Source organism: Saccopteryx leptura, chromosome 1, assembly GCF_036850995.1.
Source record: "Saccopteryx leptura isolate mSacLep1 chromosome 1, mSacLep1_pri_phased_curated, whole genome shotgun sequence".
NCBI classification, from domain to species: Eukaryota; Metazoa; Chordata; class Mammalia; order Chiroptera; family Emballonuridae; genus Saccopteryx; species Saccopteryx leptura.
This window is the reverse complement of record NC_089503.1, coordinates 300578796-300606640: the sequence shown is the minus strand read 5'-3', so window position 1 is coordinate 300606640 and position 27845 is coordinate 300578796. Positions and strand designations below refer to the sequence as shown.

The 27845-nt window shown below is 38.9% G+C and overlaps 1 protein-coding gene across 1 annotated transcript in view; it reads left to right on the top strand.

The window, feature by feature from the left end:
• The window catches only part of CFAP54 (cilia and flagella associated protein 54), a 322454-nt gene that overhangs the window by 200141 nt on the left and 94468 nt on the right, over positions 1-27845 (top strand). The window contains exons 47-53 of the mRNA XM_066357258.1: positions 3229-3351; positions 8471-8524; positions 13301-13508; positions 15465-15544; positions 17370-17539; positions 23741-23846; positions 26646-26793. Coding sequence (XP_066213355.1) covers positions 3229-3351; positions 8471-8524; positions 13301-13508; positions 15465-15544; positions 17370-17539; positions 23741-23846; positions 26646-26793 — 889 coding nt within the window. The remainder of the gene's footprint in view (positions 1-3228; positions 3352-8470; positions 8525-13300; positions 13509-15464; positions 15545-17369; positions 17540-23740; positions 23847-26645; positions 26794-27845) is intronic.

The following is a 27845-nucleotide window of genomic DNA, read 5'->3' as shown; positions in this document are numbered from 1 at the left end:
TCTTCAAGATTGCAAAATTTTTGAATGCTAGGGCCTGTGTTTATCCATCTTTTTTAGTCCTGTATAAGGTCTTGAGTAATAAGTTTGTATACCTGATATTCTTTAATTAATTATTGAATCAAATTGAAAATTCATAGGCATTTATCAAATGTTCACTCTTCACACTCTCCTTAGTGTTCAGTGGGAACTCGCCTAGAAGATAGTTGGCAAATATTTATTGCTTTACCTCTGAAACAACATTTGTTGAATGTCTCTTGTATAAAAGCACCATGTTAGTAACTCTAGTGAAAGAAGTGTAACCCCATGGTCCTTGGTTATAAGGACATGAAAATAAAGAAGAAAGACAAGACGTATACACAGAACAGTAACGTGTGCTCCTTCCACTTGATCATTTCTAAATGAGTATGATGAGCACTGTCTCCAGGAGCTTGAAAGAGGGGAAAATGGTTTTGAGTCTCTGTCTCTTACAACGTAGATAGGGGTTAGGCTTGAAAAGAGTAGACCTAACTGAACAGGGGAGAGGATGAAGGGAACACTCTTGGCAGACAATAGTGTGGAAGATGGAGAGGGGAGAAAGTCTTGTTTTTTAGGGGTTAAGGGAGGTTCAGTTAGACTGGATGTGAGGTTTTGAGCAGGGAGGTTGGAGAAGGTAACGTGAGAGTACCAGAGGTCCTGGATATGGAGACGACCTGAGGCCCAGTCTCTGAGGTCCAAACTGGGACAGTGCAGAAGGGGAAATGAAGGGAGTGTGGCTAACAGCTTTATTCTGGTCTGTGATGAGAGGCAGGCGTGGAAGGGTTGCAGTGACCAGGAGTCACATGTCAGAAGGTGATGCAGAGAGACACTGAAAGACAAAGTTTTTCATTCACTTTTTTTTATTGTATTGTTAACTGTTTTTTGTGTTTTTTTTTGTACTAGAGGAGCTTAAAAGCCTGCAAAGAACTGTGGACTCCATTCTGTAGCCTTGGGTTGGGAGGGGGAGTTAATTATAGCATTTTGATCAGGAAAAGGACATGACCAGATGTAGTTGAGAACAGTGTCAGGAGCAGAGTGAAATGAAAGTGGGATCTTATTGCCATAGTTGGGCTGAAGAACCCAACCAGGGTTTTAACTAAAGCCATGGAAAAGGGCAACCAGTGCATCATACAGAGGAAAAGAATGACAGCCTGTGTGAGCCAAGTTTGCCTGATCTTTCTGGAGCAAATTGGGGTCAGTGAGCGGGAAGAGAGAAAAGTTGTTGTCAGGCAGTAGTAAGCTGCTGCTTGTTGACAAATTAAACAGCAATAGATCAGGCTGTTAAGTTTCCACAGTGCACTAGGGTCTTTCAGGGGATGCTTTAAGACCTATTTACCATCACCTGGTCTGGCTTCACTTTACAACTGCCAACATCTTGAAAGGTTTTTTACTCTCAGCCCATCCAACATTCCTGGAAAGGGTATCGTTAGCTTTGTATTTGTGTGAGTGAAGGGTTGATTTATGGGTATGGTCTTTGTTTTGTTTTTTTCTCCATCTGCCTTGTTTGTGTTCACGCTGTTGATCATTTCTGAAACTACATGTCCAATACTATCACTATCGCTTTTTTCAGTGGTCAGATTGGTATGAGAAACGGAAACCAGAAGTAGCCTTAACTGTCGCAGGTCGTCCATGCACAGCAATGTGACAGTCAAGGCCAGAGCAGGTGAACCTCATGCAGATATGAGAAATGTTTCCTCCAAGGGGCAGTGAGAACAACGTTCATCTAGAAGTATGGAAGAGCTCATGTGACCCCCTAATGCCTACTTTAACATTATAATGTGCTGGGGAGATAAAGCCTAAGGTGTTTTGGACAAGAACAAAAGTATGCAATTCAACAGACAAGAAGTTTTCTCTACTAAAAATATTCTCCCAACCTTTTATGTTTTATTTTCATGTTGTTTTCACATCTTATTTCCCCTAACTTGTCTTCTTCTTATTTCTTAAAAATTTATACACTCTTGAGGATCCTAAGACTCTGCTGAAAGGAAAAGAGTATGATGATTATACATCTTAAAGATAAATGGAATTTTCTTTTTCTATTATACATATTTATATAATCTTTATCCAATTTTGTATTAAAGCAAGAGATGAACTCTTGCTTCCCCAATTTACCTCTCTGTGGTTTCTTGAAAGTCACTAGATGTTTTCAAAACATAAGTCAGGGTAGGGCCCTGCCCTGTTCAAACTCTCCCATAACTCCTGATCCCAAGAAAGTAAATCCCAAGTCCCCACTTTGGTGTGGGGCTCTTCCCCTCTCTCCCTAAGCTCCTGCCACACAGGCTGTTCGTTGAGTGCATCAAGACCCCTAGACTTCTCCTGCCACCATATGACCTTTTGTACCGAAGTCCCCGATCTGATTTTCATGTGTCTCTGTCCCTCACATCAGTCCCAAATCTTCTCTTAAAGATCTTTTTCTCACACAACTCTTTCCTGACCACAGTTTTGAAAATAGTGTTTTTGTCAGCACCCTCTATCCCTTCTCATACTGTGTATATCTTTCTGTATTGGTTAAATTTAGCTAACTGTACATCCTGATGGAATGAAGACTCCAGAAGGTCTTGGTAAGAGGTGCTCAATAAGCATGTTGCACAAATGAGTGAATTTGATCAAGAACTTTTTCCTTTTTATAACGTCCTGATAGAAAGTTTTGCTGGATTATAGTCAAAATAAGCCATGCACAATGTATAGTTACCAATGAATTAATGTTGTTGAGTATACTCCTTTAAAATGGACAGTGCCCATTACTATGGATAAGAAGATGAACAGTTGTCTCTATGTTGTGGAGTTCATATCCTGGTTTCTGTGACTCTCAGAGTGTTAGAGAACATCAGGCGTGTTTTTGTTTTCTTTTTCTTTTAAACCCTAGTTCACCATAGAAACACAAAGGTACACTTAATTATTTTTTATCTCTTCCATGCCTATTATATTTTTATGTGTTTACCTCTAATGAAGTAGCCACATCTGATAAACATCCATTGTTTTGAATATTCTCCTGCTGTTGTTTATTAGCTCCTTGGTCTGTTGTACATGTAAACTGGCTCACACACAAACACATGCATCTCCACCACCTGTTTGAATAAACATTAATTTATAGCACATTACCAAGATTAAGCACAAATTTTGGATCTCAGTTGATTTTTCTCTAGAAATTTTATTTTATAAGTAAACAAACCCTTTCATTTAAAAATCTCATTTTTTCCCTTTCTTTTAAAGATTGAAGTTCTTCTAGATTTGAGATTCTTTTCTGAAGCCTTTCATGAGATGTCCCAGATTTTTAATGGAAAACATATGCCTTCCTTAATACCTGCTAGTTTTAAAGCTTCTGGGAAAACGAAGGTAAACCTGTCGCTTTTATTCAAAGCCATTCCTTTACCTTTTGAAGGCTACGTTTCTAAAGTCCAGGGAATGCTTCCATAAAGGTATATTTATGAGTGTCTCATCCTGCAGAACTCTTTTGTTATGCCTGGCTGTAGCTCACATCAGGCTTTTACAAGGTTTAATTTGTTAAATAGAAGGGTGTCATGGGGGGCGGGAGGGTGGCCCTGGAGATTTTACAGTGAAACTCTGGCTCTATATTAATAGCTGCCATGGACAGTCTCGGTAGGGGCAGCTACCAGCCGCTCCCTCTTAGACTTTCAGGTCTAACGTAAAGTTTCTGAATAATGTTCTTAGCACAGTTTTTCCTCATGTTTCATTTGGAAGGTTTTGACTGATATATTTTGTACCAAAAGGTTAAAGAGGTGTTGTTCAAATTTCTTCTGATTTCCTTGAGGACAGGATGTTCTTCTCTTTTGTCTACTCTCTTTTGACTTTGGGAAATTGGTTTACCTGGCTTGCTTAATTTGTACTTGTCATCAGATAATTGAGGCATCCTTAAAAATGAGTACTGGTGCTTGTATTTAAATCAGAGTGAACTATTATTTTCCTCTGCTTTAGTTTTCATGGTGATCTGAGAATTAGATCTTGCTTTAGGGGGATGCTGGACCCTCACGGGCCAGCAGTAAAGGAAGTAAAGGAGGTTAGCAGTCAATTTCCTGGGGGAGACAGTAAGTCTGAGGAGTGAGACTGATAGAGACAGGTACCTGCAGGTGGGACCCACATTTGGAGGACCTGAAGGAAGCTGGGGAACAGGCTGTAAGTCTTGAAAATGACTTGCTTAAGCTGGCATCATATTTACATATAATAGATTCATTACTTCAGCACAGTCCCCTAAAATGCATCTGCTTATTTCTCAATCAGGCTTAACGGCATTATAATTTATTGTAATAGGGTTAGTGTAAGATTATATGCAGAAAATTCTAAGAGGGATTTTCAGTGGGCAATAGGATAAGTGTATGTGTGTTTATATGCCTGTCTATTGAGGAATCAGTTGGGTTTTGTTCATTTTCTGTAGCATGAATTAATTTTTTTCTTACCTCAGTAAAACTAGCAGTATTTTCTTGCTTGCTTCTCAATCAGCAGCTTTTCCATATTGTAAATGGTTTATATTTTGTTATTAGAATCACATTTTAATTTATTTAAATATTTATTGAGAGCTTACTGAATACAGGCAGTATTCTAGGCATGAGGACAGAGCAGTAAATAGACAAATAGAGTTATAGTCTTCCTGGAGGCATCTTGGTCTTGGATGGTACACTGAAGAAGGCAAACAGTGAACATATTAAGCACATAAATGTATGTCAAGTGGTGATGTGCTGTGAGGACAGTCAAGCTGAGTTAGAAGGATAGAGTGTCCAGAGCAGCAGGTGGCTGTTTTATTGAGGGTGGCTTGGGAAATCTGTCTAATTAGGGAATTTCAAGGGTGAAATATATAACAACCTTCTAAAAAGGAGGAGGCAAAGGCCCTGAGGCAGATGCCTGCAAGACACGGTTGAGGAAAACCAAGGAGGCAGGTGAGGCTGGAATAGAGAGGAACAGGAGGAGAAGAGGCTGGGATTCAGGAGCTAGGTCTTATAGGACCTCTCAGAGCTTGGTCAGGACTGGTGTTTATTCTAAATGAGCTGGAAACCTTACAGAACTTTGAATGAAGGAATGACAGAACAGGAGCTGAATTTCAAAGGACCACTTTGCTTGCTGTTTGGGCACTAGACTATGGGTGAGCATGGGTCTAACAGGGAGACCAGTTAGAAGGCCTTTGCAAGTAATCTGAGTGAGATGTGACAGTGGTTGGGGTAATGGTGTTGGAAGGAGTGAAAAGTGGTACGATTCTGGGTATTTCAATGGTGGAGCTGACAGCATTTGCGAATGATGGTTTGGATGTTGGGTATAAGAGAAAGGAGTCAAGCATGATCATAGAGTGTTCAACGTAAGCAACTGGTGGAAAAAAGTTTTCATGAACTGAGATGAGGAATACTGTTCTGGCAGGGGTGAAACATGTCAAGTATGAGATCCTTACTAGACATACAGGTACAGATGTAGTGTCAGTAGGTGCAGAACACATATGATCTAGGAGAGAAGTTGGGGTTTCAGGTTAATTTGGGAACATTAGCACAGAGATTTTTAATCATGGGACTGGATAGAATCAGCTGGGGACTGAGGCAGATGAAAAAAGTAGGAATCAGACCTTGGGGTCATCCATATTTTGAACCCAGGAATAGGAGAAGGAGGAAGAAGCCAGTTGGGTAGAATGAAAAAAAGGAGAGAGTTTTCATTGGAGAGAATTTTGCTTTCATCAAAAACAAACAGATAATCTGAAGCCAATTTTGACAAGTAAATTCCCAACTTCATTTTTAATCAACTGGTTGTCATCAGGCAAAAGTGTGGGTGCACTGTCTCCCAATGAGTTGTGACTTCAAATTTTGTATTCTCAAGGTTAATTTGCAGCTTTACAGCTTCAACTGGGAGTTTAAAAAGTGTAATTAATAGAGAAAGTGTGTTCAGCATTTATAATTAAAATAGTTGTCAATGTTATTAGGCTGTAGGCTAGCTATTTAAAGAAAGAATTAATGAATTAGATTCCAGTTGTAAAAGAAGTATAGGAAGTCCTCACTTAAAGTCATTGATAGGTTCTTGGCAATTGCAACTTTAAGTGTAACGATGTATCATGAAACCAATTTTATTGTAAGAATATTTGATATAAGGAACAGTTAGCTCCTGGGGCATATTTCTGGTCACCAAACTTTAAGTAAAGACTCCAAAACACTTCTAATATTAATCATCAAAATAAATATAAATTATGCATACATGTAAGAAAGAGTAATAAAAACAAGTCAGATAATGATTTTCCTAACTGCTTATTCCAGTTCAGGGTCATGGGTAGCCGGAGCCTATCTGGCAGCTCAGGGTGCAGGTGGGAGCCTGCTCTTCCACAGCAGAGTGCAGCCACACCCACGCTTATCCAGACTGGGATAATTTAGATGTGTCCGTTAACCCAATGTGCACATCTTGGGGATGCGGGAGAGTCCCCAGAGAAAACCTGCACAAATGGGGGAGAATATGCACACTCAACACAGACAGAGGCCCCTGCTGGGAAACAATTTTTTTTCTCATCCATATTATAATAAAATGACATTATTCAAAGACCCACTGTGTCTGAAAAGGACTTACGGATTATTATCGGACTTTTCACAGGCTTTTTAAAAATTCTATCTTTTAACATTATACTCATATTGAGATTCTGCTCTCATTACTAAATCTAAAGTCCCATCAATGCGCTTCAAATTATAACACCAAAAGTCTCCCGCTGGATTCAGTACTCACTTTTCAATGTATTATCGGAGATAAAGAGTAGCTTCAAAAAAAAAAAAAAAAAAAAAGAGAGAGAAAAAATTTTAAAAACTACCAACATTTTCAGAAAGAGCGATATGTGATGTCTTAGTCTAGGGGTCCTGCCAAAGCAGACCCTGAGACAAAGATTTGGAAGCAAAGAGTATATTTGGGAGATGGGTCCAGGAAGAATGGTGGGCAAGTGGGAAAGTTGGATAGGGAAGGGAGGTAAACCATTCCATGGAGCATTAATGAGGTCACTGCTGAGGGCAGTTGGGACCTTCAGAGAGACTGACTAGATCAATTTCTATCCCTCATTGATACTGGATGCTCCCTAAACTTCTGGCCTCTTCTAAATGCTCTTGTGGCCCCAGAATGCCCTCAAGCAAAGAGGCACAGGTGAGATAGGATGCCTTCCATATGTGAGCTGCCTGTCCACACAAAAGCTGCTGGTGACTTCCAGATCACCAAGGGGATATGAACAGAGCTGAATCAGTATTGACATCTACAATGGGCACTTTTTGTAAAGGGCCTTCTGTGCCTAGAGAAATGCATCTTACACGATGGTACAACAATCTTCTGTGACAAATACACTGAATATTTCCTAATGCAACATTATCTTTAGAGCCAAACATATTAATAGGTAATGCCCTTAAAAGGAAAAGAACCACCAAAAGAGTCATTCTGAAGAGTAATATAATTATACAATTTTACCTGAAACTGGCTAATATTTTTTTAAATTTTTTTTAGCGAGAGAGAGACAGAGACTGGAAGGGAGAGAGATAAGTATCAACTCATAGTTGCAGCTATTTAGTTGTTCATTGATTGCTTCTCATAAATGCCTTAATGGCGAGAGTGGAGGGGTGGGGGTGCTCCAGCCAAGCCAGTGTCCCCTTTTTCAAGCCAGCGACCTTGAGCTTCAAACCAACCACTTCTGGGCTCAAGCCAGTGACCATGGGGTCATGTCTGTGGCCGACGACCACATGCTCAAGCTGGCAAGCTGGTGTTCAAGCCATTTGAGCCTGTGCTCAACCCAGTGACCTTGGGGCTTGAACCTGCGACCTCAGCATCCTAAGTTGATGCTCTCTCTACTATGCTACCACTGGTCAGGCTGGCCAAAGATATTTTGAAGTGCTAATAATACTGTTAAAAGTACAGTAATAATAGCATTTTTGTACAGCATGGGTAAAAGTATAAATTAAACTAGTTCCTTTCAGTTTTCTCAATATATTCTTACCTCATGACCCTTCCAGGGATCTATCCAAAAGTGGTAATTGGAAATAAAGACAAAAGGTTCCCAATTTTATTCAAATTGAGCTGTATGGTGGGGTAAGGGTGGGATATGGTCCCTTCAGATGTCTAACAGTAGGAAAGAGGTTAAGTTATTATGCTACATTCATAATAGAGCACACTGCCTAACCATTAGACTGACATTTATAAATAATTTAATGATGTGGGACAATAATTATGATATATTGTTTAGTGAAAGGGAACACAGAGCCATATATAAAATTTTAAAACACAGCAAAAAGAAAAGATACCAAAATATTAACATTGACAACCTAAAAAATTGATATATCTCTGATTTTTACCTTTTTTTCTGATTTTTGCCTTTTCTGAGTAGAGCATGTAGTACTTTTACAATAAAAAATTATAATATATTTAAAATGAGTTTACAACAAATTAATGGTTTACTGAAAAGAACACTCAATATTCTTCTTTCTAATGTTAATATTTTGTATATTGACAGATATTTCAATCATTTGACTCAGGAAAACCTCTTAATAATAGAGAAAATATTCAGGTAAGGATAACAATAGTTTATAAACATTGAATGTAGTGTGGATAATTTTTTAGTCATTTCAGTCTATTTGATAGAGAAAATCTTTGTTTTTAAAAATCCTTCATGTAATATACTCTTTTATTTCTTAACAAGCTGAGAACAGAGGTAAGATTGAACCCAAACTGATATGGTTTTCAGATTGGGCAGATATCTGTTATTGCTCCTAAATTTTCCAGTTACAGATGTGTATTCATTTTGTTCACCTAGCAAGGTCAAGTCTCTACCTTTCATATTTCCCTTTGTTACCTACACAATAATGGCTGACTTTGATAATGAAGAAAGGATTTTGTATATTTTGCAATGGCCCACTTGTTTAATCCTGCTTGTACTCAGATGTTTCTGCCCAGTCTGAGACTGTCTCTCAGCCAGTGGTTTGGAAGGTTTTCTTTTCTTCTTTATTTAAAAAAATTTTTTTTAATTGAGATATAATTAGCATATCACATTGTGTAAGTTTAAGGTATACAGCATGTTATTTTGATGCCTTTATATATTCCAGTATGATTACCCCCATAGAGATAACAGCATCTCTAATTTCCCTAATATATATTTTTTAATCTTTTTATTTTTCTGAAGCTGGAAACAGGGAGAGACAGTCAGACAGACTCCCACATGCGCCCGACCGGGATCCACCCGGTACGCCCACCAGGGGCAACGCTCTGCCCACCAGGGGGCGATGCTCTGCCCCTCTGGGGCGTCGCTCTGCCATGACCAGAGCCACTCTAGCGCCTGGGGCAGAGGCCAAGGAGCCATCCCCAGCGCCCGGGCCATCTTTGCTCCAATGGAGCCTTGGCTGCGGGAGGGGAAGAGAGAGACAGAGAGGAAGGAGGGGAGGGGGGTGGAGAAGCAAATGGGCGCTTCTCCTATGTGCCCTGGCCGGGAATCGAACCTGGATCCCCCGCACGCCAGGCCGACGCTCTACCGCTGAGCCAACCGGCCAGGGCCAAATTTCCCTAATATTTTTACAAAGAGGGGGCTAGACTGTCCATCTCAGTACATCTTGTCAATAATTGAATGATTGGGAGTTAGGCTTTGATGACCTAATGGCATTTAAATAAGTTGAAATAATCATTTTTAAAAATTGTAGGACTATCAGTAGTTTGTCCACTAGAGATGTTATAGCACAACAATGGAACCATTTTTATAAGGGGTTATAGACAGGTAAGGGACTCACTCCCAGGTAACAGACAATTCATGCATATAGACAGAGATACATAATTTTATTTTTTAATGCTAGAAAACAACATTCTTTTTTATTAAATAAGGTATTTACTTTTATTAAATACTTTTGAAAGACTTCCTCAAAATTGCTTTATTTTTGTTCTTTCTAATTTTGATAGGAATATATCCATCTTTTATTAAATGTAATATTATTACTTTTCGATTACTATTCATTTTATTCCACAAACTTTACATATAATTATGCTTCAGATGATTCATTGTTTTTGCCTTAACGTTTATTTTAATTTATCAGCAAGTTTCCTGAAATGAAAGAGCTAGTATTCGAAAGATACAAATGCATATTCATATTTTATTTTAGTGTTCCAAGATCTTGGGATGTTGAAGAATATTTCTTTCTTTCCAGTCATAAATGCCAAAGCATTCTAAAAACACTTTTTTAAGGAGTGGCTTGGGGTCTAAAAGGACTGTCTGCCTGATCATTTCTTTTTAAACAAAAAGAGACTGACAGTATAATGGAAGCCTGATTTCTATGAGCTAATTAATTAAAACAGAACTGTTGGCCTGCTTAAGAGTCTTCAGATTACATTTTAAGTTTTTTTGTGTAGAGTGAGAGAAAGGAGTGTTAAATAGCATTTTTAATTAATCTTCCTTTGATTCTCAAGGGTTTGTGTGTAATTGTCAAGACTCATTAAATCACAACTGTGGAGAGGAAAGAAGAAAGAAAACGCCACTCCCCCATCCCCCAACCAACCTGACATTTTTTCTGTAGATCTGGACTATCAACCGTTTTCCTAGTACAACAGTGTGCTCCCAGCTCAGGCTCAGTGCTGCTCCAAGTCTGGCTTTTTGTGTCCATTTCCACACTTCAGAAAAGGTTAAGAAAGGAGAATGAACAATAGCAACAGACCACCCCACTGCCAGCATGGCCTCAAACTCACCCAGACAATGAGATTTTTATTATCAGTGCACATAAAGCAAATAATTTCCTTCTTTTTCTAGAATAGTTAGCTCCAGCACCTGCATTTTATATTAATTTAAAAAATAGAGCCTATTGTACACAAGGCACTATTCTCATGCTGTCAATCAAACACATCAGTCAGTCAACAGTACAAATCCCCATCCCTCAGAGAATTTATATTTGAGTGTGTGTGTGTGGTTGTGGGGGAGACTAGGAATACAGTTTTGGATATGTTCAGTGTGAAATATCTATTAGACATTCAAGTGAAAGTGTTGAGTCAGAAGTTGATTCAACGTGTCTTGAATTCAGAAGAGAAATTGGAACTGGAGAGAAAACTTTCATTTCATCAGCATTTAGATGAAGTTAAAATCATAAGCCTGATTAAGATAATCTAAACAGAGGGAGTGAGGAGACAGAAGAGGACCGAGGCCTGAGGCACTCCAGTATTAAGAGGTGCAGGAGAAGAAGAGGGACCAGCAAGGAAGACTGACAAGGAGTGGCTGAGAGGATGAGAAAGAAATCAAAGGAGGATGGTGGCTTAAAAGCTAAGAGAAGCACTTTCAGAAGGGGAGATGATTAATAGTGTCAAATTTTGCTGATGAGTCAAGCACCATAATTTACTGAGTCCTAAACATGCCTTTCTTTTTTCACATTTAACATCATTGAAATTAGAATGAAGTTGACAGTTGAGGCCATCTGACAGTTTAATTGGCATATGAAATAATGTCTTAGATAGCAATTTTCAACCTTTTTCATCTCATGGCACACATAAACTAATTATGAAAATTTTGCAGCACACCAAAAAGTATATTTTTTGCTGATATGACAAAAAATATATAATATTTATTTGTTCACACTGGACGGCTATTGTGTTGGCTGTTGTCATTTTTGAATTTGACAATCTAAGGGAGAAGAGGTCAGTGTCACTGACTAAATAGTCAGGTATCCATGTTTTAAAAATTCTTGAGGCACACTGGTTGAAAAATCACTGTCTTAGATTATATGACATATGAAGACTAAGAATTCAACATGGATTTAGTCAAGTGTGGGCCATTGGTGACATTGACCAAATGGTTTCAATGTTGGGAAGGAGTGGGTTTATAAGCAAGTGAAAGGAGAAAGGTTAGAATATTGACAAGTCTGGAAAGAATTGGGCAATTAGCTGGAGAGAAAGTCAGGATATCAGGTTTTTGTTTTACGAGATGGAGAGGACAGTGTGGCTGTGTGCTGGTGGGAATGTTGCTGTAGAAAGGAACGTTTACGATGTAGGGAGAATGGCTGAATAGACCAGTGGGGAGAGGTTGGATGGCTAAGTGGCAGGAGGAAAGGCAGAACTGTGGGACAGTTGCGTGGGTAGGTTGGAGAGATGGTGGAGCTGTGAGGTCTGTGGACAATACTTTGCCTGCTTCACTTTTCTCAGTTAAGTAGGGGAAGCAAGGTCATTAGCTTGGAAGTACACTGGGAAAGAAGAGTTAAAATTTAGAAATAAGAAAGACACGATTGTCTATCAGAGATTGAGAATGAATGGACTAGGAAAATGTAGAATGATGACCAAAGAGCACTGAGGTTTGATCAAGAACTTAACGTGGACCACTGATCATGACTGCATCATTTTCTCTAATCTTCTTCAACTGCAGGGTGTAGGCCCCAAGAGGGTTCTATGTTAGATTTTACCAGGGCTATGATTTTGCTAAGGAAGTGTATATTTATGGGACTGGAGCCAGGGAGTTAAGGGTGTACACAAAGTGGAGCTCTAATGATTGAGCGCAGATCTAAGCTGGGTAGGAAGCTTGCTTGCCCACCTATTCTTCCCATTCTTGACCTTGTAGCTCTAATTTCCTCATGCTAAAGCAACTTGCATGCATGGCTAATGATTTTTTTTTTTTGTATTTTTCTGAAGCTGGAAACGGGGAGAGACAGTCAGACAGACTCCCGCATGCGCCTGACCGGGATCCACCTGGCATGCCCACCAGGGGCGACGCTCTGCCCACCAGGGGGCGATGTTCTGCCCCTCCGGGGCATCGCTCTGCCTCGACCAGAGCCACTCTAGTGCCTGGGGCAGAGGCCAAGGAGCCATCCCCAGCGCCCGGGCCATCTTTGCTCCAATGGAGCCTTGGCTGCGGGAGGGGAAGAGAGAGACAGAGAGGAAGGGGGGGGGGTGGTGGAGAAGCAAATGGTCGCTTCTCCTATGTGCCCTGGCCGGGAATCGAACCTGGGTCCCTGGCACGCCAGGCCGACGCTCTACTGCTGAGCCAACCGGCCAGGGCCGGCTAATGAGCTTTTGCAGTTCCTCTATGCTGAAGGTGTCTGCTCCTTTGCTCTCAGCTCTCATCCACTCTCATTCTGCAGTAGGGCTGGGTTCATGAGGCACAAACCATAAATTGGTGGGAACCACAGAAGCACTGTGGAACTGCTGGGATGGTTCTGAAATCACGTGTTTCTCTCCATCATCCTGCTATTTATGGTACCTCATGTCCGTCTCTGTGTTCTTTCACCCAAAACCAAAGGAGGGATGCAAAAGGTGACTGATGTTAATACTATCTAAAAACAATATTTTAATTATTTGCCTTTTAAAATTATTTTTCTTCCCATTTTTTTAGGCACTTGATGAATTAATGAATAAAGGTTTGCCTCAAATTCTGGTTACAATTGGCCATCAACATCTTTTAAATAAATTTTCTCTTGTTAAAGCATACTTTTTAATAAGTTTGGCTGAAACAATAAATTGTGTCCCAGAAAATATGTTTAAAACAGGCCACCATGGATTTATTTCTGAGAGGAGCAGAGTGACCCTCCCAAACTTGAAAGGTAATCTTTTGTTTTATTGTTTGCTTGCTTTTCTTTCTCTTCACTTTCTCCAACTATACCCCTCTCCACCCCCAGCAATCCTAGTTACAATCTAGTATCTATTCTTCCCTATTTTCTTCTAAGCTTATACTACATTCACTCATATATGCTTGTGTTTAAGTACATGCATATCTATATCCATCCATATATCTCCATATACATACATTTATATATATATATATGTGTAAATGGATTTGTCATTTATTTATGCATGATGCATTTTTATATTTTTCTTCACCTTGCCTTTCTCAAGCAGAAAAACCTCAATAAAACAACTATTAAGTCAACTGCTTTGCTTTGGTTCACCATATTGGCTGTGCTGCAGTATTCTAAGCTGTGGATGTGCTATGGTTATTCAACCACCCCTTCTGTTGATGTGCATTCATTTTGTTTCTAGAGAACAGTGCTGAAGTGCTCCTTATCCAAGTGATACAGTGTGTATTGTTACAGGATAGGACACTGTGGATGGAATTTATAGCCCATAGTGTATGTGTAATTTCCAACTGTGTTAGATGTCACCATAAAAATTTTATGACATGATTTTATAAAATGATTTTTCTGTATTTATTAAGATGATTCTATGGTTTTGCTTTTTATTCTATTAATATGGTATGTTATATTAACTGATTTTTGAGTTTTTAACCTTGCTTTTTTGGGATAAATCCCACTTGATCATGGTATATAATTTTTTTATGTGTTGCTGATTTCTGTTAGCTAGTATTTCAATAAAGATGTTTGAGTTCATATTTATAAGAGATTTTGGTTGTAGCTTTTTTTCTTGTTGTGTCTTTGTCTAGTTTTGGTATCAGAGTAATATTGGCCTTTGCTTTAAAATGTTAATTTTATTATTATTCACATATGGTAAGGCCAAAAGTTTAGGAGATGGCTGCTATTGAAAACACAGTTTATTACTTACAGCTCCTAAGAGAAGGGACATGCCACAACATGGAGGGCCACACAGAGAAGAGCCACAGAGGAGGCAGAGAGAGCAGTGAGGCAAACGCGGGTCAGACTCCTCTGGGTTAATACTCCTCTCATGTTGATGCTCGTTACGGGTTCTTCCATACCAAGCGCCAGGCAACTGCTTTCCATCTTTGTATTTCAGTTTCTTCCTCAAGGGAGAAGACCCAGTCCCAGATCTTTCTGCAGGGTCATCCCCAATGCTCAAACCTTCCCTTACACTCCGTGCACCCCTAGCTCCAGAGCCTCCTAATGTAGGAGAAGAGCAGGTAGGAGGAATAAGGAAGTCTATTGTATTCAGTCCCATGTTTTTCTAGATGTCCTCTTTCTATTTGACAGAATTTCTTTATGTGAGTAATTTTTGCAGTAATTCCCAGTCAAATAATGCCGTATGGTTTTTTCTCTCTTTTGTAGTCTATAAGCCAGGTTTATCAAAGCAGAAAATGTCTGTGAGCTAAATTCTCTCAATTCTCCCTGGCTCAGAATAAGGGCCAGCTTTGGATTGTGGGTGGGAATTCTGAGACATTTGGTTTGTCAGTTGTGCTGTTCCAAATGGTATCACTCTCTGGTCTTAGAGCTTGTACAAATTAGTAGAACTGATGCTTCCAAGAAGATCTTATTGAAATATTATAAATATCTGGAAGATCCCAAATGCTTTAAGGACCTTAAGGGGTTCTGGAATTCCAGGGGAGGAACCAGCAGCCTCTCTCTTGAATAACATCACTAAGCATCTGAATGATCCTTTCGGAATTGTCTGAGTTGTATAAATTAGCCCAGTCTTCTAATGTATGATGTTTAGAGACTATTTGATACAGTAGTGTATTTCTAATTATCATTGTGAGTTTTTAGCTTTAAATTTATGGGCAGTTTCCCAATTAATGATGAGTTTTATAAAGTAGAATTAATTTTTAAACTAACCACAGATACCCTTGGTTCTTTCAAAATTTTGTCTTATAGAGCTGTGTTTAAAGGATGATGGAGGCTCATTTACTCATCTTAGAAAAGGGAAAAATGATTTACCTCTTAACACAATAAAGGTAAGTTTAAAAATGTTTTCAAATCTTAACAAATTAATTACCAGGATGCCTTCTATTGGCCACAGACAGGCCCATTTTCTGGGCTGTGCTTGCTGTGAGGAGACCAGGTAGCTTTTCTTGCATAAACATGGGTTCAGGTGAGTTGGAGTCTATTCCACATGAGAGAAGTCAGAAACCTGAGGTGTCAGATTTTGACTATACAACCCAATTAGGTGCTGCAGAATATATGGCCCTCTATTTGATAGGATTTGAGATTTCTGTACCGTTTCTCATTTTCTAATAATAGTGATGACAACATCAACAAAAACAGCTACCATTTATTTAATTCTTACCATGTGACAGGCACTTCGCATGATTATTTTCACAGCTCGATGATGTAGGTATTAATCATTTCTGAACTATGTTGTGCTGAACCGTGAGAAAATAGAGGCTTAGACAGAAATTCACTAACGTTGTGGGACTCATAAAATATAGATCATGTTCTTAACCATCCTACAAATTGGCCTACAACTTATATAATATTTACTGCTCTGTACAAATGAGATTTTAGAGGCCTGTTCCTTGAAAGATTGGTTGATCCCTTTCTATTTTGCCATGTCAGGTTGCTATTTTCTATTGATTGCTCACTGTAAAATCTCATTATCTTTACATTACCAGCTAGGTGACGAGAGTTTAACTTGAAATGCAGTCGATCCTTACTATTCACAGATTCAGTCTTTGCCAATTTCCCAATAGTAAAATTTATTTGCAACCCCAAATCAATATTTATGGCTCTTTTGTGGTCATTTGTGGACATGAGCAGAGCGTAGAAAACTGCGATCTGCCCAGCACACGCATTCCCAGCTGGGTCTGACAAGGCAGTGCTCTGAGTTCTTGTTTTCATTCTCACACTATAAACAAGTGTCCTTTTCATGGTCTATTTATTGCCACAGTTTTTGAATTTTTGTCTTTTTGGTTGTTGATTTCATATTTAAAATGACCTACAACTCTAGTGCTAAAGTGCTGTTTAGTGTTTCTAAGTGCAAGAGGACTGTGACATGCCTTATAGAGAAAATAGGTGTGTTACGTTTCAATCAGGCCTGAGCTATGGAGCTATTGGCTGTGAATTCAAGGTTAATGAATCTATAATATATATTAAATAATGTGTCTTTGCACACAAACACACATTGAACAAGGTTACATATTGATCAGTTGACTATCTCTGTATCTCCCCTAGGAATGGTGGTTCAGCATTTGCTAATTCCATTTTTGTGCAACAACTTTATTGAATGTAATTGCTGTAAACAAACATGCATGAGCCTTGGCTGTGCGTGCAATAGAGGGTAACTGCTGTACATGCTGCCTCTCACCCTCACCTTCCTGCTCTATTCCATTTTTGCTATTCACTGATGAGTATGCATCTATTTGTTGTTATTTTTCAGTTTTCTTTTTAAAATTTTAAAAGTGAGACGAGGGGAGATAGTGTGACAGCCTCTTACATGCGGCCAGACTGGGATCACCCTGGAAACCCCCCCTCTGGAACTGATGCTCAAATCAACCAAGCTATCCTCAATGCCTGGGGCTGATGCTCAAACCATTCGAGCCACTGGCTGCAGGAGAGGAAGAGAGAGAAGGGGGAGGGAGAGGGGGGAGAAGAAGATGGTCACTTCTCATTTGTGCCTTGACCAGGGATTGAACCCAGGAGGACCACACGCTGGGCCAATACTCTATCCATTGGGCTAACCACTCAGGGCTACTTTTCAGTTAATAAAAATTGATGAATAAGAACAAGGCATTATTTGTATTATTTCTGAACTTATGTGATTGTATGGTCTTTGTTTTTCAGTCAGTTTTACTGGCAGAAGCTGAACACAAGCTGAACTCCCTTGTGTCAGAGGTGGAGTATCCAGGCCACAGGAACCTCTGTCAGTGCTCTGTGGGCCAGTTGGAGATCATGGTGCAGGCCAGGCTGCAGCTGGCGGCCATCGCCCTGCAGAGACACCGGGCGGCGTACAGGTGCGTCTATGCACAGAAGAGATTCTTCCTCACCCTAATTTGTTAAATATCCCTATGTGGTATAAATACCCAGGTTAATAGAGCCTACTTACTTTTATTATTCAAGGGAGTTTTAAAACATAAATATTCTTAAAACTACAAGTCAAGAAATTTTTTTTAAAATCTCCTTTACTTCATTATATTGAAATTTCAGGGATTAAACTCTCTGCATTAGATTCAGAATCTGGAGTTCATTTTTCAATGGTCATTCTCTTCAAAATGGAGAAGCCCACTTGCAGCTTTTGCAGAGGGACAATCAGTTCAGCAGAAACCCCCTTTTGCTTTGATTGGAAACCTGGAATCCTCTCATCAGTGTGAGCCTTGACTGAAGGGCTTTCCATGATTAACCACATCTAAATTTGATTTTATGCTAGAGACAGTATAGGTTCTTAGAAATTAACAATCTTTGTGGTTCCTAAGCAGTGATGAAAATCCATAAAGTCTGTTTGGAGAGGTCATTCTCCAAGTGTGGTCTGCAGATCTCTAGGGATGTCCCTGAGAACTTTTCAGGGTCTCTAAAACTATTTTATCATAAAACCAAGATGTCATTCGCCTTCTTGTATTGGCATTTACATTGATGCTACAAAAGCTACGTTGGTAAAACTTGTGGGAGCTCACTGTGAATCAAAACAGTTATTCAGACTTTAGTATTTGATAGGAATTTTATTGAAAATGAGCAAAATGGACCTGCCACTTCTAGGAAAATGAATTATAGTATTAGTTACCAATCATACATCTAACCTTTTATGGGAAAGCTAGAATTTTGGAAAATTTGTATTTGTCATTGTGAGCTTGACAGTTTTCTAATGCTTAGATTTTTCTGATGAGATTTTTTAAAAATTGTGTAATAAAATGTTTCAACATTAAGAAGATTTTCATAATTCAGGGAGATAGTATTTTGATGTTGCAAAATCCTGGTTAGCAAGATTGACTAGTGATTTTCAACCTTTTTTTTAATCTTATGAAACACATAAACTAATTACTAAAATTCTGGAGCACACCAAAAATATATATTATATTTTTTGCCAACTTGACAAAAAATAGGTATAATTTTGATCAACTTACCAAAAAAATAAAAAATAAAAATAGTAAATACCTACCCCTTTTGCTCCAAAGTGACTTTTTAATAAATCAAGTGCCTATACTTGTATATAAGGATTTCTGGTACCAAGAATTAACCAATCAAATGCAACCTTATTATGAGATGTGACCAATAATATTTAATTCTATTTAAAAGACCTATATATTTATGGTTCAAGACAGGGCATTTACACTGGATGGTTATTGAATTGGTTGCTGTCAGTATGAGGGAAAAGAGGTCAGTGCCCCTGATTAAATAGTCAAATATTGCATGTTTTAACAATTCTTGTGGCATACCGGTAGAAATTCACTAAGATAGACCAATAGGTTTCAAGGTAAGGGAGTAGGAAAAGTTTGTCATTGCACAGACTGTTAAGGAACTATCACTTGTCACATTTTGGTGTAGTATTAAAGAACAATATTCACAATTATTTGAAGAAGCTATTAAAATACTCCTCCTATTTCCAACAACTATCTTTGTGAGGCCTAGTCTTCTTCATCTACTTCAGCCAAAACGATATGTCACAATAGACAATGTAGAAGCAGATATGAGAGTCTTCTGTTAAGCAGATTTTCTCTTAAGCCATACATTAAAGAGATTTGCAAAAATGCAAAACAATGGCTTTCTTTTCACTAATTTTCTTGATGTTTTGGAAAAGATAGTATTTAAAACAAAATTAAAAGGTATTCTATTAGTATATAATGGGTTTATAATAAATACAGTGCAGTTAAAAATTTCTCAGTTTATGGCTCTGGCCAGTGGTTCAATGGATAGAGAGCCAGCCTGGGCATCGAGGTCACGGCTTTGATCCCTGGTCAGATCAAAGCATGACCAGGGATCAAAGTCATGATCCCTGATTTTGCTGATCCCTGACTTCTCATAAAGCAACCAATGAATGCACAACTATATGGAACAACTAAGTGGAATAATGAGTTGATGCTTTTGTCTGTCTGTCTGTCTCTTTTTCCTTCCATCTCTTCTCTCTCAAATCAATGAAAAAATGAAAGAAAATGTCTCAGCTTATATTCTAATATGATAAATATTCATGGAGCTCTTTGGGGATCTCAAGAATTTTTAAAGATTTAAGTGAGTGCTGAGATAAAGGAAGCTTGAGAACTGCTGTTATTATATTGTCACATTTATGACTGTCTTTAAGAATACAGTGGTAACTGATTGATGGTCAAACAGGCTTAGCATAATAATGTACCATTTTCTTCATTGAAGTGTGAAGAGAGGAGGAACTTTTACTATATGATTTTATACAGAAAATAAATGATGTGAACATACCTAGATATGAATATTTAAATATTCATGACAGTAAAATATATGACTATATAATTTCCTATAGAATAGAAAAGATAGAGCTCTTTTCTCCAACAGTGTCCCACACAGCAACAGCAGTCCTAGAATTTTTTTTTAAATTTTGTCACATACCTTTATTCTTTTCCCAGCTCTCTGCAGCATGTCTTACTCCCTTTTGGTAGGGAGGATATGAGTGATTTTTTTTTTTGGAAGAAGGAAACTAGAAGCTAAAAATTACAAAGTGGCCACAGAAAGGAGTGTTACAAAAGAAGTTTAATTTGAAGACCAGATAGACATATGCAAATAATGTGCCAGTGTATCAGAATCACTCCTATTTTAAATACATGAACTTGGCCCTTAGGACAAAACCTGCAAAACTTTGAGGTTATTGCCTTTTCGCAGCAGAGTTGTCATTTGGGGGAGCCTACTGTCAAGATGAATGAGTTTCTCTTGGGTGAACTTTACCCCCCATGAGCTTCTGTTTGGGAGCTGCTGAAAGTGTTGGACAGTCTCTTTCCCAAATGATGGCTAGCTTGACATTTCATGATACTTCTAATAAAATTATGTGTCAAGGAAATTGAAAGGCACATTCCCTTGGGTGACAGGTAAAGTGAGCCGCATGGGTTTTAGGAGAACAAACTGACCATTTCTGTCATGAATATTAATTAGAAAAATGAGATCAAAGTTATTCAAACTATATTTCTACTTCTTTTAGGGCTGCCTCTCTCAGACTCCTGTCTTTTTTAAAAAAATAAATATTCCTTTGTATTCTCCTTTCTATTTAATTTATTGTCTAAATGGGATAACATCTGAGCCTTTTATGTCAGCATGAAACTTCCTTCCTTTGGGACTTTGGACTGTTTATAGTGGGTAATCCTTCCACACTTTGTCTCTCAAGTGCAGAGGAGAAACTAGGAATTTTCCATTTCACAACTAAGTAGTACCAGTTGGATTAGTACCTTCTAATACCAGGTGGATTCGTACAAACTACTATGTTTCTGTTTTATTCATTAAGTTTGGGGTTAGCAAGATTCCAAACCTCATACCTCATTTCTCTTGAAATCAAAATCAAAATCTTCAGAATCAAAATAATGCTATGAGCACCACTCTCCCCCCCCCCCCGGGTCCTCTAATGGCTATGCTGCGCTAGCCTCTGGAGCTACCCAGTGAACAAGGTGCCATGGAAACACCTGTGTGTCCTCTAATGGCTATCCTGCGCTAGCCTCTGGAGCTACCCAGTGAACAAGGTGCCACGGAAACACCTGTGTGTCCTCTAATTGCTATCCTGCACTAGCCTCTGGAGCTACCCAGTGAACAAGGTGCCACGGAGACACCTGTGTGTCCTCTAATTGCTATCCTGCACTAGCCTCTGGAGCTACCCAGTGAACAAGGTGCCACGGAAACACCTGTGTGTCCTCATGGAGGAAGAGTCTTGGGGAAAGGAATTTTCCCATCTTTATACGTAATGAATCAGTGTTACATTTTTTCTTTTTGTTTTCTTGTTGGTTTAGCTTTACTAGAAGTAAAAACCTATTAGTTCATATAATCAGGAACAGTGCCTTAGTCTACAAATATCTCTACCATTTTAATGACCCAGTAGAATCTTGGGAATTTAAAATTCAATAATTGCACAGAGTTTTTCATTCTGGTTAACAACTTAGAAAAAAATCAATTTTGTTTCTTCTCTGCATTCCTCCTGGCTGACTCAATATACTAATAAAGATAACAGCTAGCATGCACCAAGTGCCAGCTGTTCGCCGCGCACTCCTGTTCTCTAAGCACGTCCCACTCTCACTAGAATGTCAGTTCCATGAAGCCTGGGACTGTATCCATAGACCTGAGGTTTGTTCCTGGCCCATAGCAGGGGCTCTCTCTCTCTCTCTCTCTCTCTCTCTCTCTCTCACACACACACACACACACACACACACACACATTTTAAGAAATTGAAGAATAAATATCTCACTGAATCCTTGAAATAATCCCTTTTTATATGTGAGAAACCTACAAACAGAGCCAATACCTTCTCCCACACTGACAAAGCTGATCATATACTTAGGCCAGTAACTGACCTAAATGAGGAGGTGTGCTGACCACAGTCCAGGGACATGAGAGGCCTCTGGAACATGTATGAGGGGAAGTATCGTGATCTGATTTACATTTTGATGGGATTGCTCTTGCTGCTATCTGGAGACTGGGACTGCAGGGGCAAGAGCCACAGTGGGGAGGCTGGTCAGGAAGCTCCTATAGTTATCCAGCCCAGACATGATGATGGATTGGACAGAGGCTTTAGCATTGGAGGAGGTGAGGTGAGGAGCTGCTGGCTGATATCCATATTTAAAAGTTGAAGCTGACAGAACTTGTTGGTGGATTGAACATCGAGGGTGAGTTGAAGAGGAAGTAGCGGTGATTCTGGGTTCTGCCTGTGGGATGGAAGACAGGGAAAAGGACAAAGTTTGGCAGAGTTGTTGGGAGCAACAGGAACAGCTTTTAACCTATCAGTTTTCCTAAGGCCGCCATAACAAAGTATCAAAAACTGGGTGACTTAAAACAATAGAATTTTATTGTTTCACAGTTCTGGAGGCTAGAAGTCCAAAATCAAGGTGTCAGCAGGGCTGTGCTCTTTCTGAAAGCTCTAGGTGGGGAGAGTCTACCTCGCTTTTTCAAGTTTTTGGTGTTTGCTGACAATCCTTGGCATTCCTTGGCTTATAGATGCATCACTCCAGTCACATGGTCATCTTCACATCATCTGCCTTCTGTGGATGTTTGGTTGCTCTGTCCAAATATTCCCTTGTTGTAGGTACACTAGGAATACAATCAAATTGGGTCAGGGTCTACACCAATGATCTCATTTTAACTTGATTTATTCAGTTAACTATTCTGAGATACTAAGGTTTAGGATGTTGGTGGGACACAATTCAACCTGTAACACCTGTTAAATGTGGTCATCCAACTATTCAAGTGGAAACATCAAACGGGGAGTTAGATTAGATGGGTATATTGTCCATTTGGCTTTCACCTGATCTTTCCATGTTGTAAATAACACTATGATAAGCATTTTCAGGTACGTAGATTGTTCTGTAATTCAAATTTTGTTTTGGGATAGATTTTCAAAAAAGAAGCCTTTTATTCAAAAAAGAAGCTATCTATTCAAATATTTTGAAAAAGTATGATGTCAATATAAATTTATTATTGCATGGGGGAGAAGGATGTAGTGATCTAAAGTGCAGAAAAATTTATGTGTAGAGCAACAGGAAATAAGAAGAATTCCTATTTCCTGTCTCTGTTTTCTTAATTTAGTACATTTCCCTTCTGGCTAGACATTGATTCAGCAATAATTTTGCTTAAGAATTTCTGAGTATATAGTGTTAAGTAACAATACTATAACCTCAGGAAGCTGGAGAACCACATTCTGATTCATATAAAATGCACATGTGCTTATTTTGTTAGTGATGTTGTCAGTAAATTTTGTTTTAAATTGTGGAAACTTTATTTATTCTTGTGTTTACATGCTTTTATTTAAAAATATTTTTCAGGTTCTATGATGTCAACAGGGAATATGACAGATTAGGTGTAGAGCAATTAACAGACAATTAAATAGTGTGATAAATGCCACCATAGAGTTTAGACCAGGGTACTATTACAGCACATAGAAGAGGCACTTAATAATTTTGGATTGGATAGGGGAGTGGAAGGTTTTTCAGAGGAAGAACCTTAGAAATTAATGTAGAAATGCCACAAGTGTAATACTGATTATATTTAAAATGTATTCTTTATTTTAGTGCTGCAATAGTATTTTCCATACTTAAACTTCTCCAGGACTCAAAACTTTTTAAAAAGAAGGTGGTAGAAGATGACACAGTGAGTTCCCTCTCTCAAGGAGCTTCTGTATGTATGAATTTAATGTTTGCCCTCATAATAACTGTTGGCATGCTAGAAAATTGTCCAATTAATTAGGTGGATGAAACAAAGGGGTACAGTAGTAAAAACATTGAATTCAGAGTATAAAGATATGTGTATAATCCCTGTTTATGCTCTTAATTAACTGGTATAACTTGGGCAAGTCCCTTAAATGTTTAAATTTTTTTTTGAGAGAGAGAGAGAGAGAGAGGAAGGGAGAGAGATGAGAAGCATCAACTCATAGTTGTGTCACTTTAGTTGTTCATTGATTGCTTCTCATACATGCCTTGACCAGGGGGCTCCAGCAGAGCCAGTGACCCCTTGCTCAAGCCAGCGACCTTGGGCTCAAGCCAGTGACCTTGGGTTTCAAGCCAGTGACCTTTGGGCTCCAGCCAATGACTATGGGATCATGTCAATAATCCCTAGCTCAATCCAGTGACCCTGTGCTCAAGCTGATGAGCCATGCTTAAACTGGATGAGCCCACACTCAAGCCAATGAGCTTGGGGTTTTGAACCTGGACCTCAGTGTCCCAGGACAATGCTCCATCCACTGCACCACCACCAGTCAGGCAAAAAAAAATTTTTAATTTACATCTCATTTGTGAACTGAAGGAATTGAATGTAATAATCATTAAAATCCCACCACATGTATCTGTATAGAATTCTAGATATGATATCACTAACAAATGAAGTGTTTTGCTTTATTTTACTCTTCATTTCACTTTTTAATTATTACTTCAGCATTACCAGTGTGACACCTGTGCTGTTTCCTACTTTGGGTTTCTCAGAGTTATATTCTTCCACATTTAAGCTCATGAACTATTTGACAAGTGGCGTTGCAAATTATTTGAAATTTAATTGGATTTTTGATATGATCACATAATTTAATAATATAGCATGGGCTTAAACATCAAGATTTATCACATAGAATCTTTGCTCATTATTTTAAACTTTGCTAATAAAATTGTTAATATTTACTGTAATTACAAATAAGTAAAACTGAGAGTTTTAAATAGACTCATTTCTTACCAAATTAAAAGTAAGCAAAGTTATAAAAAGCAATCTAATTCTGAAAATTGACCTAGAAGGATGGTTGTTAATTGGAGGCCATTTTGTGTCCCCAGGAGACATTTTAGTTGTCACAGCTAGAGGGGGTGCTACTGCCATAGAGTGCATAGAGGTCAGTAATATTGCTCAGCATTCTATAAGGTGCAGGATTCTTTCCTACAACAGTTATCTGCCACACAATGTCAGTAGTGTCAAGAGTGAGAAACCCTGAATGAGATTGTGATTGGCTTTTCAATAGTAACAGGAAATATAGGCACTGAGAGATTAAGGTATGTGCGGATGGGCATTTTTGTGTGTGTTGCTAATCTAAATATTAGACTCCTCTATTACTTGTGCCCCTTGTAGTCACCATCTGTCTCCAGCCGTCGGTTCACTTCTGACTATGTGTTCAGGAACAGCTCTCCCTCATCTCCTGGGCTTCTCACCTGTCTGTCCCGTTTCCAGCTCCTTTCCAACCCATAAGCTGCTCCTGGATAGCAGATGTTGCTATTTGGTGAGATGATGCAAAGCAGGAAATTCCTAGAATAAATGGGTATTGGTCTAAGTGTGAAGTTACCAAGTGTTTAAATAAGATTGATTCTACCACCACGTCCTGGAAAGAGCTCTCTTTGCACCTCCCTTCTAGTAACTCTGGACAATGGCCACCTTTGTAAAGTGAAATGATAAAGATGGTAGATCAGTTATAATCATTTTGGGATGTGAGCAGAATATAGCAATGTAACATGAGGAATTAAGACTGTGGGCTCTCAATTCAGAAAAACACGTTTGAATCCCACCTTTGCCAAAATATGATGAAGCTTACACAAATAATCTTTCTACGTCTCAGTTCTCCCATTGGTAAAACAGAAATAATAATAACCCCTCTTGGGCTTGTCAAGAGAATTTAATGAGATAATGTGTATAAAGCATGTAGCACAGTGCCTGGCACATGATCAGCATTTAATAAATATTAGCCAGTATTATTTTATTCAGTCTTTCAGATGGTGTCTACAATATTTGGGGGAACATAGAAACTGCTGATAATATAATTTACAATGAAAAATTCAGACTGCCAAACTATTTTTCAATAATGATACCCAGACTGAAAAAGAAAGGCTAAAAAGCAGTATACCAGAATGTTTGTTTTTTCCTTTTCCAAGTGAAAGGAGGGGAGATAGAGAGACAGGCTCCTGCATACATCCTGACCAGGATCCACCTGGCAACCCGTTTGGGACTGATTCTCTGCCCATCTAGGGCCATTCTTGCAATGGAGCTATTTCTAACACCTGAGGCAGAGGATCCATGGAGTCATCCTTAGCACCTGAGGCCAACTAGCTTGATCCAACTGAGCTGTGGCTGTCTGTGAGAGGGGAAGAGAGAGAGAAGGAAAAAGGGGGGGGAGAGGAGGAGAAGCAGATGGGTGCTTCTCCTGTGTTCCCTGACTGGGAGTCGAACCCAGGACATTCACACACATAGCCGACACTCTACCACTGAGCCAACCAGCTGGGACCTATACCAAAATGTTAATAGAGGATCATGGGATTATGGGTGCTTTTATTTGTTTATTTTTTATATGTACTTTTTATGTTTTATGGAATGTGCAAGAATAACTTCTGAAATTAAAAATTTAATACTCTAAATGATACTGGATGCTTCTTCCAACTCATACTATATTTAGCATTAGGCTAGAATTTTGACATTAGTAAATGTGAAGATAACCATAATTTTAATTTTGTGCAGGCCACTGAACATAAAGATGATAATGAATTTTTAGATCCTATTTCCCTAAATTCTCGAGAATATTTCAATATTCATCTGTGGTTGAGGTGCTGCCTAGCACTGGTGACTGCATTTGTTGCACAGATCCATGGCATTGGAATTGTGAAAGGTACACACATTCTATATTCTTTTTTTGTGTGTGTGACAGAGATGGAGAGAGAGAGACAGAGAAAGGGACAGTTAGGGACAGACAGACAGGAAGGGAGAGAGATGAGAAGCATCAATTCTTCATTATGGTACCTTAGTTGTTCATTGATTGCTTTCTCATATGTGCCTTGATTGGGGGGGAGTTACAGCAGAGCGAGTGACCCCTTGCATAAGCCAGCAACCTTTGGGCTCAAGCCAGTGACCATGGGATCATGTCTATGATCCCATGCTCAAGCCAGCAACCCAACACTCAAGCTGGTGAGCCCGCGCTCAAGCCAGATGAGCCTGCACTCAATCCAGTGACCTTGGGGTTTCAAACCTGGATCCCCCACCTGCCAGTCTAACACTCTATTTACTGTGCCACCGCCAGTCAGGCTCTATATTCTTAATCAAAGTTTTTATAAAAAATGATTTTATGTAGGTAACGGAGGTGTTATTGGGATGTATTTTATTATAATATTAACATTTTTATTACTCTCTATCTTAATTTGTTTCCAGAATAAAAAATTCAGGTTATTAAATAAGAATAATCATTTTTAGGAGACTCTTAAATCACTGAAAACGGCGTGTGTGCTACTGACATATGCAAAGCAGGCAAGGAGAGTTCATACTAACACGCCCCGATCTTCCTGTCACCCAGGGAGGCAGCATAGGGTGAGAGGTCCAGAACCTGGATTCTGGAGCCAGCTGCCTTGGGTTCAAATGTTCATACTGCCACTTCCTTGCTATGTGATCTTGGCCACGTCTCTCAATCCCCCCTTGCCTAATTTCCTCTGTAAAATGGAGATAAGTATACTTGTTTCATAGGATTACTGTTAAAATTAAATGGGTTTAAATTGGTAAAGTTCTTAGATCACAGGTTGGCAGTATGTTAGTTCTGATAGTGATTAGTAGTTATCTATATAAACCTATTTATCCACTTATCTCTATCAGTCTCTCAAAATAAGTTATTTCATGCAAAATTATTATTACTTTTGTAATATTTGGATACCCTAAAGTACTTTCTTGAAATTA